Source organism: Rhodamnia argentea, chromosome 11 (genome assembly GCF_020921035.1).
Source record: "Rhodamnia argentea isolate NSW1041297 chromosome 11, ASM2092103v1, whole genome shotgun sequence".
NCBI classification, from domain to species: domain Eukaryota; kingdom Viridiplantae; phylum Streptophyta; class Magnoliopsida; order Myrtales; family Myrtaceae; genus Rhodamnia; species Rhodamnia argentea.
In genome coordinates, this window is record NC_063160.1 from 461,720 (window position 1) to 472,532 (window position 10,813).

General features: G+C 38.7%; 1 protein-coding gene across 5 annotated transcripts; it reads left to right on the forward strand.

Moving 5' to 3' along the window:
- The first annotated feature begins 214 nt into the window (after positions 1–214).
- LOC115755923 (DDT domain-containing protein DDB_G0282237) lies at positions 215–7,886 on the forward strand. Of its 5 annotated transcripts, none has more exons than XM_030695526.2 (11): positions 215–346; positions 1,268–1,451; positions 1,652–1,824; positions 4,614–5,047; positions 5,127–5,220; positions 5,301–5,647; positions 5,748–6,178; positions 6,257–6,434; positions 6,531–6,692; positions 6,767–6,855; positions 7,374–7,886. In XM_030695526.2, the coding sequence occupies exons 2-11, from the start codon at positions 1,339–1,341 to the stop codon at positions 7,522–7,524; spliced, it is 2,172 nt and encodes a 723-aa protein (XP_030551386.1). In that variant the 5' UTR covers positions 215–346; positions 1,268–1,338; the 3' UTR covers positions 7,525–7,886. The 5 variants fall into 5 exon arrangements, with proteins under 5 accessions (XP_030551386.1, XP_048128721.1, XP_030551388.1 ...); XM_048272764.1 differs by lacking the exon at positions 215–346 and adding an exon at positions 837–854; XM_030695528.2 differs by lacking the exon at positions 215–346 and having other exon boundaries at positions 869–1,451; positions 5,304–5,647.
- Positions 7,887–10,813: the final 2,927 nt, after the last annotated feature.

Sequence of the window (10,813 nt, forward strand, 5' to 3'; positions counted from 1 at the left end):
CTGGTGGTGGTGGTGGTGCTCTTTGGGGGGGGGCGGGGGCCCAAGCAGAGGAGCCCAAATGAAGCATTTGGAAGCCCAAGCGGATGGCTGGAGAGATTGATCAGAGACTATAATATATATAATGTGCCTCCCAACAAGCAGGGGAGGGGGAGGGGGAACGCGGACGCAACGCAGCGCAAGGAAAAGAGCGAGCGAAGAGAGAGAAGGCCTTCTTTCTCTCTCCTTTCGAAACATAACCCACCGCTCTTCCCTCTAGCTACTTCTCCCCCCCTCCTCCTCCTCCCTTTTGCTTCCGCTTCTCTCCTCAGATTTGACCAAACCCCTGCACATTGAGCTCCCCTTCAAGGTATCCTCTCTCATCTCATCCTCCTCTCTTCCCTTTCCACTTGCTCCTCTTAGCCTTTTCACTCCCCATTCTGGCGGGAACTCCATCTTCTTGGTCCGCCTTCGCTCCTTTTTACTCTCTCTCTCTCTCTCTCCTACCTGCGCCCCTCTTGTCTCTCTCCTCTTCTTTCCATCTCTCTCTCTCTCTCTGGTTCCATGGGTTCTCGGCTGTTCTGATCCTCGCGATCCTCTAATTTTATGCCGCTCGTCGGTTACGTGTCCCCATTAATTGCGGCGTCATTGGGTCCGGTCTTGCGCTTCCGGATTCCTCCCAAAAAGGGACCTTCTAGGGTTTCTGTTGTCATACCATCGCCTTCTTGTCCTTGCTGGGTCTTTTCTCGATTGCGTCCATTGGGCGGCGAACAACTTCATATCTTTCGCCATTACTTTTGTCGGGCCATCATCGAACCGGACATTGTAAAAATGCTCTCTAAGTGGCGTTCCTTGAAACCAAATCCACGTTCTCGCCTGTGTCTTTTTTCCGGGGTTTATGTCAATTGTGAAATATGTAGACAACTTTGGTAACGCGCGTCTTCTGATATAGGCTACCCAAATAACGTGGTTACCAGATTGTTATCGCTTATTGCATTAGATAAATTTTTTTTTTTCAGTTCTTAATGGTGGTCGAGCATATTTTTCTTTTGGGCCATATAGAACTCTGTGAGTTTTCTTTCACTGAATAACTTCATCATTTCGCCATCTTGTGGAAGTACCCTCTTGTTCTTCTCATGTTCGGATGTGCTCATACTTGCAAACCAAGTGAAATCATTGGGTTGATTGTTGTGCATTTTCATACGATAGCTTTTGCTAACTATTGTAATTATTACCTGCTTGTTGGTTTAACTTGTCTTCACTGAATCTTCTTATGTTTTATTTGTTGCAGGATTCCATTTGCTTTCTTAATCATTGCCGTTTCTGTTGTTTGTCATTATACTGGTGGACTGGAGTTCAAGCATGCCCCTCTACAAGAGAAAGCCTTTTTCCCTTGTAGAAGTGCCAAATGATTTGGATCCTAAGGAACTTGTATTCCAAATCCGTTTTACAAAGGAGATATTTCGTGATTACCAGTATCCTTCTTGGGAAATTGTTACGAGTCCTTAGTTTTCTTAATATTTTTTGTCTGAGATTTTAGTTTCTGACATGGCCAATGAAAGGACCCTGTTTGTGTGCCTGTTCTTCGCTTTTCATGCAGGTAGGCAAAATCGTTTATAAATTCCATCAACCAGGTTATGAAAATGTCTTTTCTTCTTTCCTTAACCTGAGTAAGAGAGTATTTGAACCGCATCAATTTGTATCGACAAAGACTATGGACCTGTAAAATCAGCGGAAAATCTAACTTGACCTACGAAGAGGCTCTGGTGTCCGAGAAACGTGCAATTGAGAAGGTTCAACAGTTCCCGCAAGAGCTAATGGCGCCTATGCTGAGCATCATTCAGTTCAGTAAGTGTTAGATCAGCATCTGGTTTTTAGGCTAACTGTCTTCCAGTTTGGACTGGCATCCTACTATTTATGTTGGAGACATGATAAAATACAAGGTTGTCTGGGTAACAAAGATGATGGTAGAGTTTAGCTGTGTATGTGCTCCATGGACAAAATTTTGGAGTTGTAACTTATTGGTAGATTGCTGTTATATAGATGTATTGCTTTTTGGTTTTTAACTCTAAGATGCTATCTTGACAACATATAAAAGTGAAACGTTAGAACAGCTTTTAATCTTCTAATTGGACAGACTCCTCTTGCTCCTTCTTTCTTGGTGGACATTTATTATATTGGATGGATGGGTGTTTTGGGCCGGAGGGAAAGGGTGTACAAGCTATGGGTGATTTTTTTGTGGATCTGGATTTGGAATTTTGAATGGGCTTGTGCTGCAAATTATTCTAAAAGTTGGCTTCGTTTTCTTCATTCTAGAATCGATAAAAAAAAAAAAAATGTGCTCCTTACTCTTAGCTTATGATAGATGTCAATGTTTATCTACCCTTTCGTGTGAAAGAACAGAACCTTGTCTCTGTTTTTTTTTTGTTTTTTTGGGTGTGGGTTTTTGTGTTTTTGGGGGGGGTGGGCAGAGGGAGAGCGGGGTTGGGAAGAGGGGGAGATAGAGATTGTCACATGGAGGCACATTGAGATGAGGAAAACAGAAAAGCATGAAAGTAGGAGTAAAAAATAGAATGTGCAGCATCAGGTCAGGTAGGCATTGAGAAATCTAGTTTTTACTTTTGTCAATTTGTCGCCACTTCCCTTATTCTCTTGCATATTTTGTTCTTTGCATGTTAGGTAATAGAAGCTAAACATAACTCCACTTGTAATAAAAGTTGGTGTGGTTATCTAAACTCGAATTCCAATTTTTAGTTTTTATTAGTGGGGAGCTTCATGCTTGATGGCTTGAGTTTTAAAGGAAAAGGATTGACAAACAGAAGCATGCCATTGATGTGGGAGAAGCCCTGCTTTTCAATCCATTCCTATTCCCCTGCACTATGAGAATGAATTGCTATCTTGAAGGTTTACTGTTCACAGTTAGTCAAGTACATTCCTCCAATATAAGATTGATTCTCAATGAGATTGATTGCTAATGCACTAGTGTCTTTTTATTATAGTAGGAAAATTTTCTTGGGTATCATTTTTGCAAGCTCATTTTGTTTGGGACCTTTTTCATGTAACATGTGCTGGAGTTCCATTATAAATTTATTCAGGAGCATATATACAAATTTATTTTTATGTATGTGTATGTGTGTATGTACGTATGTGTGTATGTATACATATAACACCTGCCATTGATATTGAAAATATAACATTCAATGCTACATTGTTCTACTCTTTGGAGAATAAATCAATATCATCAATAAATTGTAGGGAATTAGGTTGTTATCATGGCCCAATTAGCAAAAAGTTAAAGTCTTAACTCAAATGTAAAACCCTATTAACTATGCCTTTATAGGTCATACATAATGTTTAATCCTCTCATTCCAGGTAAAGCTTTAGTAAATTTCTTTCTAGTAAGAAAAGTTCAAGCAATGAAGGAGATCTCTGTATTCACTAGAATATGCAAGATATTATCATATTGTTGTGATATTCCCCCTAAAGGATGTTTGGTGCTATGAAATTGCTATAGTTAGTTACTTTCATTACAATGATTCAATACCTTTGTCTAATAACTTAAGCTTATAGAAATGGTTGGGTGGTGGTCCCGTAATAAAGCTTTACGTGCTATCGGAATAGGTGGTTGTAAGTGATATTCCAACCTATGCATATGAAACCGTGCATTTGTTTAATAGCTTAAACTTTGATAAAAATGGTTAGTGATCCAATTAAATATTACATTCTTATTGGTTGTCGCTATGACGCAGCTTTATGTGCTTGAAAAAATCCAAAATTATCATTTATCATGAAGGAACTTACACAATGACTAAACAATGAAACTACTCAGAAAAGGCTGTATTAAAATTTCGATCGGTTAATAACATGGTAATTGCCCCTGCCCGTACCGGAGGTGATAATAAAAGTGGGAATGCTGTCACTGGAACGGACCACACAGATAGGTTAGTCAATGTTTAAAAATTAAGTGAGAATGCAATAGCAAACAAGAGAACAAGGCAGGGCTCAACCAAAAGAACATACCGTGTTTTGTGCCCATCCCTGGATCAAAGTATAACATTATTAGTCAGATGACATTGCAAAGTTGACATTTGTGTAGGCTTGTTCTGCTTTTTATCTAACACAAATTTCAGGTCTCATTTGAAGCAAATTCAAGATGACATAGGGCTATACATACTTTTTAGCCCTTCATATGATGGGACAAATGTTTGCGTCGGGCAATCTGCAGCACTTCATGGTCATTGTTTTCTAATTACTGATATTAACTAGATAAAGAAGCTGCAGTATGACTGAATCGCTACCCGTCATATGCTGAGAAAATTGAGATTAGTGGAATTAGGGTGGTGGGCATTGAAATGTTAATGTTTGATTCATCAAAATTTCCGCATGACTTCCCTGTAGACATAAGGTTGTCGCATGGTGGGTCAGCTGTATTGTACCTTCTTGGCATGTTCACTTGGATATAGACAATTGAAAAGAGTTGCCTTGTGCATCTCTAGTAATAAACAGAAGGAAATGATTTATATAGGTGCTCTTGATGAGGTTACTGTATATTTTTATTTTTATCTGTCTTTTACTTATTACAACCTTTTGATCAGGCAGTATATCTCCAACTTGCATAATTACATTTACATTGGCAGGCATGCTTCCACTGAGAGATCTTGCAGACAAGATTGCGCTAAAGTTGCAAGAGTGTTTGTTTGCTGGACTGGAATTATATGGACGAAAAGAAGCTGGTGTGTTTCTATGCAGAATAATAAAGACATTGCATGATTCTAGTGGCAAAAAACAATACAAGATTGCTTGGTTGGACAAAGATAAGGAAGTAGTTGGATATGATTTGGTATATGATGAGGATCTAATTAAGAGAAAGCTCCCATTTAGTAGAGAAATGGTGAAGTCGTTTATTCGAGAATCTACATACCGTAATGCACCTTGGGTGCTCCATGGTAGACTTGCAGAAAAGCATGGGATCTCGACCCATCTTCCAGACGAGTTAAAGAGCAAGTTTTACTTTCAGAATGGCACTCTCATCAGTTACAAGAAGAATAGAAAAAATGGGGAAGAAGAAATGGTAGTTATCTAGTCTGGTCTGGTCTTTCTTTGTCTGGATTCATTAATGTTATCCATATATTCACAACACTTCTATTCAGGATGGGGAAGATGAATCTGGAAAGAACAAAGGAAAAAAGAGAACAGAGAGGGAGAAAGTTGGAGCTTCACAGATGGAGGAGAGAAGTGAGAAAGGTAGATTTAAGTACTGACAATTCACTTTTTCCTGATCATTTAATAACATATTCCCCTCAATGTTTTATCTGAGTTTGCAGAAGATGGCCTAAAAAGATTAGAAGCCATCAAGTATCCCATTGAAGACCTCTTAGTACAGCCTTGTCCAGATGATCCAATATTTACTGAGAGAGCTTCTCCATCAAGAGACTTTAAAGTTCCAATGGACTGTGTTGGGGAACTTCTGATGATTTGGGACTTCTGTTCATCTTTTAGCAGGCTGTTGCATTTGTCACCATTTTCTCTTGAAGATTTTGAAAATGCTGTCTGTCATAGAGAGAGCAATTTGACTCTTATTGTCGAGTGTCATTCAGCTCTTCTTCGGTTGCTTATAAAAGACAATGGTGAATATGCTTCAACTATAGTAAAAAGAAAGCGCAAGTCTAAGGTCAGTCCTGTTTGTCACAAAAATTCATTTGGTTGTATTGGATTATTTCTGTTGCTTCCATGATATCATTTTATTGATGTGGATGTCATTTCCACTGCAGATAACATTAATCACTTGGAGAGAGTACTTGTGTGATTTCTTGGACATGAATAACAGTCCCAAATTTCGCCCTTATATGGCTACGATTAAGAGAGGACACTATGGCCTTTTAGATACGCATGCTAAGTTGGAAATCTTTGGGGAATTGCTGAATTGTGCCCTTGAGACTGATCTGATCAGAGAGCAGCTTGATGAGTATATTGGACAGTGGCAGAAAATTGGATCAACAAGAAGGGGAGAAGCATTGGAAGAAGCCAAGAGAAGGAGAGAAGAACAGGAACGGTTGAAAGCTGAGTCTGAGTTAAATGGATTCCCAAATGGCAATGGCTTGAACAGCTCAGGAAACAACGTGGGTGTGCTGGTGAATAATACTCACAATAAGCAGAATGGTGTAGCAGAATCCGAGAAAACAGACCATGTCTCAAAGAAAAGGTTTGACTAAGGACACTAGAAGCTTAGATCTTATTTTTTCCAAATTAGATGTGGTCTTAACTGTATTCTTTCCATCAGAGGAAGCAGCCAAACTGATGGTGCGTTCAGAAAGAGAACCAAGAAGCACAAGGGGAAAGATGAACACATGCTTGAGGATGTGCAACATATATCTAAGAAGGAAGCACAGAAGATTGCACTAAAACATACGGAAACTGTTGAAAGGGAAGAAATTGAAATGAGCAGCAAAGAACAAAGGGTTTGATCTATCCTACTACTCACTTTATATCTGTTCATCAGTCGCATACTGTGGTCATAACAAGAGTCAATAAAAGGATCCTTTTGACACCTGCAGAAACAACATTATGAGACTGAAATGGAGAAAAGATTTATACGCACAAATCCTTTGGGGAAGGATAGGCATCATAATAGATACTGGTGGTTTCGGCGCGATGGGAGGATATTTATCGAGAGCTTGGACCACAAAATGTGGGGCTACTATGGTACCAAGGAAGAGGTATTTGAGTCATTGTGCTTCTTATAATGATTATAAATGGACATGGTTGTGATCCCAGTTAATTTCTTGAGCAGCTTGATGCGTTGATGGGTTCACTGAATCGCAAGGGTGAGAGGGAAAGGGCTCTTCAAACACAGCTAGACAAATTTTATGGCAAAATCTGGTACTTGTTGAACTATTTTCTTTTTCAAGGAATGAATGACTCTTGGAACCCTTAAGGTGGCACATCCCTTGGATAGCTTTCAGGAAATTTGCACTGTTTCTGTTATGCTTGGTTTGTGTAGATGTAACAACTGATGGGCATGACTCGTCTTCATTTTCGAAGTACTCTGATACTCTTGTTATCAAAATTTGACTGGCTACTACAATTTCACAGTTCTTGAGGTATCACCATATATGCATGTGTGCCTTCTGTGTCAGCATTAACTTACATGGTTGGCATGTTTCAAAATGGACACAGAAACCATGCAATTGCCATTTTACTTTACTGTAGTTCCATGTTGGAAAGACAATCAGAAGGGTTTCCTTTTCAATATGGTAAACTGGAGATAATTTTTGAGTCGGCTATAGGAAACTTAATCTATACATAGCATACAGAAAGGTTTCTCACACATATGGACTCTTTTTAGGATGGCCTAGGCCTAATCACCTTAACGAGTCTGCATGTATTTGATTTACCAGCTCGGGGCTACAGAAAAGATTAAAGCATTCAGCGGACAAGATTGCGCTGGAGGAGGCAGTGCTTCGGAGATCAACACGTGTGCGGGCACCTCCTAGGGATAATCCTGCTGATGCTTTCCTTCGATATGTTAACAAATGGAAAGAAGATTAGTTGGCCTTATTTTTCAGTAGAATTCTATTCATTATAGCTTCATGCTTAGTCCTGCAATTTGCAGGTTTTTGGTGTTATCCTTGATATTCTTAATGTCCCTCCTTCATTTTGTTCTTCGGAGTTGGTGGGACCTGGCTTAGGGCGGGCAGCAAGGATGAGGTACAGAATTATACGGGCAATGGCGATCGTATTAGATCTTTTTCTTCCGTTTAATTCATTAAAAAGCCAAGCATTCTTTTGCTTGCTTTCTTGTAAATGACTTCGGGCATTTCCTGCCTCCGACAAATTTTCCTTTTTAGGGTCCATGTTGCACTGTAAGTTTCAAGATAGCTGTGAATGAAATGTTTTCCCATTGCTCTATCTCTTTAGTTGTGTTTCTGAGGTTACATTCAATCTTTACTCTGAAGACATGGCAAGCAACCTTCTCAGTCTCACTGAGGGTTACTCCCTTCTTATACCCAATTTTCATCAGATTTTCCAAGGAGTCATGATCACCCTACATGGAGGAATGGTTATTTTCCTCAATCTAAAGGTCAACAATATATTGGCCTCACTTATACATGTTCCAAGGCATAGGATAGAATTTTCTCTTTGTATGAAATTTTACAGACAAAATGCTACTTTTCGATAAGAGTTGGGCATTATCTAGAAGAAGCAATAAATTGCAATTTATCAAGATCGAAGTATAAGAGATCAACTATAAGTTTTTGTAAGGTGGACAATGTTGAGATAGGACATTTTGGTTACAATATGTTCAATATGGCAAAATTCGGAACATTATAGCGTTGGTAGATATCAAAATCTGTTTGGCAACGGAATTGTCGACTGCTTAATTGTCGATAATACGTTGGTAAGTTTCCAACAATTTAATGAAGGTACCAACGAGTACTTGTTTGCTTAATTACAAACTATTTCAATAATTGACCAATATCCATTTTGCATTGCTTTCTATACGTTAAAGTAACTAATATTTATAGAAAATTATCAACTCTTACCTAAGTCCATTTACAAACGTTTATATGATTGATTTTGAAATTTCTAATTGTTTCAACAATATACCAACATTTACTTTTTAAAGTACTAAGTCTTATAGGAAATTATCAGCCTTGATTTGGGAGATTTAACAATTCTCAGGGTTTAAGTTACCAGCTTTTTTTTACTTTACTAGCTCTTATTTGAGTGGGTTACTAACATTTGTTTGATGGTTCCGGCAATATCAATGAATTAATACTTTACGAACATTTACCTGCGTAACTTATTGACGTATTAAATTTACAAAACTCGTCTTTCACCTAAATTATTGATTGGATGAGTGTTTATTTCTGCCCCAGTGATTTTAGTTAGAGTATTTTGGCTCATTTGAAGCCCAAAAAGTGAAAATACTCCGCTTCGGACAATCGGGCGTTGGCAAAACTAAGAGAAATTAACTATTCGTATTTAGAAAAAAATTATCCAATCAATCATAAATTTATTTTGTGGATGTCAATTCAATCCTAAATTTTTCAATTTTGTCAATTTTATCTGAAACCTTTGTGCGAAAATTCTGATATAAACCTTTTGGTCAATTTTCTCTGGAAATTGCTAATGTGGCAATCTAGTCATCGCTGGCCTCCTACGTAACACACTTCCAAGTCAACTATTATACGCAAAAAATTGGCGGAAGGACTACATTAAAATTTATAAATAAGTCTAGGACTAAATTGGCAAAAATGAAATATTTAGGATTGAATTGGCATTCGTACATAGGCTTTTGCCTAATCGGACAATTTTCCCCCCTTTTCCAAACTTTGGAAAAAACCAAAAAAGGCCAAAAAGAATTTTTTTTTTTAAAAAATAAAAAAAAAAAAAAAAAAAAAAAAAAAAAAAATTTTTTTTTTTTTTTTTTTAAATAAGGGTGGGGACACTTTTGTCTTTTACATTTTGTAATTGTTTTCCTTTTTTTCTTTTTTCTTTTGTTCTCCTCCTCCCCCCCGGGGGGGGGGGGGGGGGGGGGGGGAAGGGCCCCCCCCCCCCAACAAAGGGGGTGCAATACGGCGGGACACGGCGACGGCGGCGGCAAGGCCGAGGTGGAGGCGGCGGGGGTTGAGGGCGGCGTTCGTCGTTCATCACGGGGCCTTACCCTCCGGCGAGAGGCGGCCGGATCGCGGGCGGGTGTCGCTATGCCGAGCAACCTTGCCCTTCGGCGCGAGATCCGGGATGGCGAGATCGCGGGGGAGGGGGGGGGGGGGGGCGCCGTTGGGCCGCCAGCCGCGGGATGGGCGGCGGGCGCGGGCGGGGCGGGGGGGTCGGTTTCCCCGGCTAGTGAAGGGGAAGAAGAAGAAGAAAGGAAAAAAGAAAAAAAAGGAATCTTTTATGAAATGTTTATTTGATTGTGAAATTACCGAATCTTTTATGAATGTTTATTTGATTGTGAAATTACCTACCATTCAAATATTTAGCTAATTTTTATTTGTTAAATTACCGAGATGTTAAATTTGTTAACTCTTATATGAAATTACCAACTACTAACTGTTCAAAAAATTTACCAAGACTTGTTTTGCTTAGCTTACCAATTTGTTCAAGTTAATAACTCCACTAGGAAATTATCAACGTTGTTAATTTGTTCAGATGCTATTAGGAAATGTTATTTGAGTCCACTTACCAACGTTTATTAGATTGGTTTCGAAATTACTAACTAGTCATATAATTTACCGAGATCTATTTGTTACGAGTTACAAAACCTATCACACTGATATTAATTCAATCCAAAATATTTTATTGGTGTCAACTTAGTCCCAAACCTATTACATTTGTATCAATTGAGTCAATTCAGTCAATTTTAACCATAAATAGCTGATGTAGACACAAGCCGTCTCACGTGGCACGACCAGCACCGACATGAATATTTTTTGATAATTTTTTTTTTGGATATTTTAACAACTTTTCTATTTGTCTTCTTTTTTTCCTTTCTTTTTCTTTCTTTTTTCTTTCCCTCTTCTTTTTATAGGTGGCGGGCCACAGGCCATGGCTCGAACGGCTGGCCTCGCCTTTTGTTAGTGCCAATATAATCTTAAACCTTTTCTTGACGCCAATTTAGTCCTAAATATTTTGCATTTGTTATTGGTGTCAATTTAATCCTAAACATCTTGTATTTGTGCCAATTTAGTCCTAAACCTTTTGCATTTATGCTAATTGAGTCCATCCAGCCAATTGTAGCCAAAAACCTCTTATGTGAACGTCGACAATCTCATGTGGCAAAGCAACACCGACATGGACATTTTTTAATATTTTAAATATTTTTTTTTTTTTT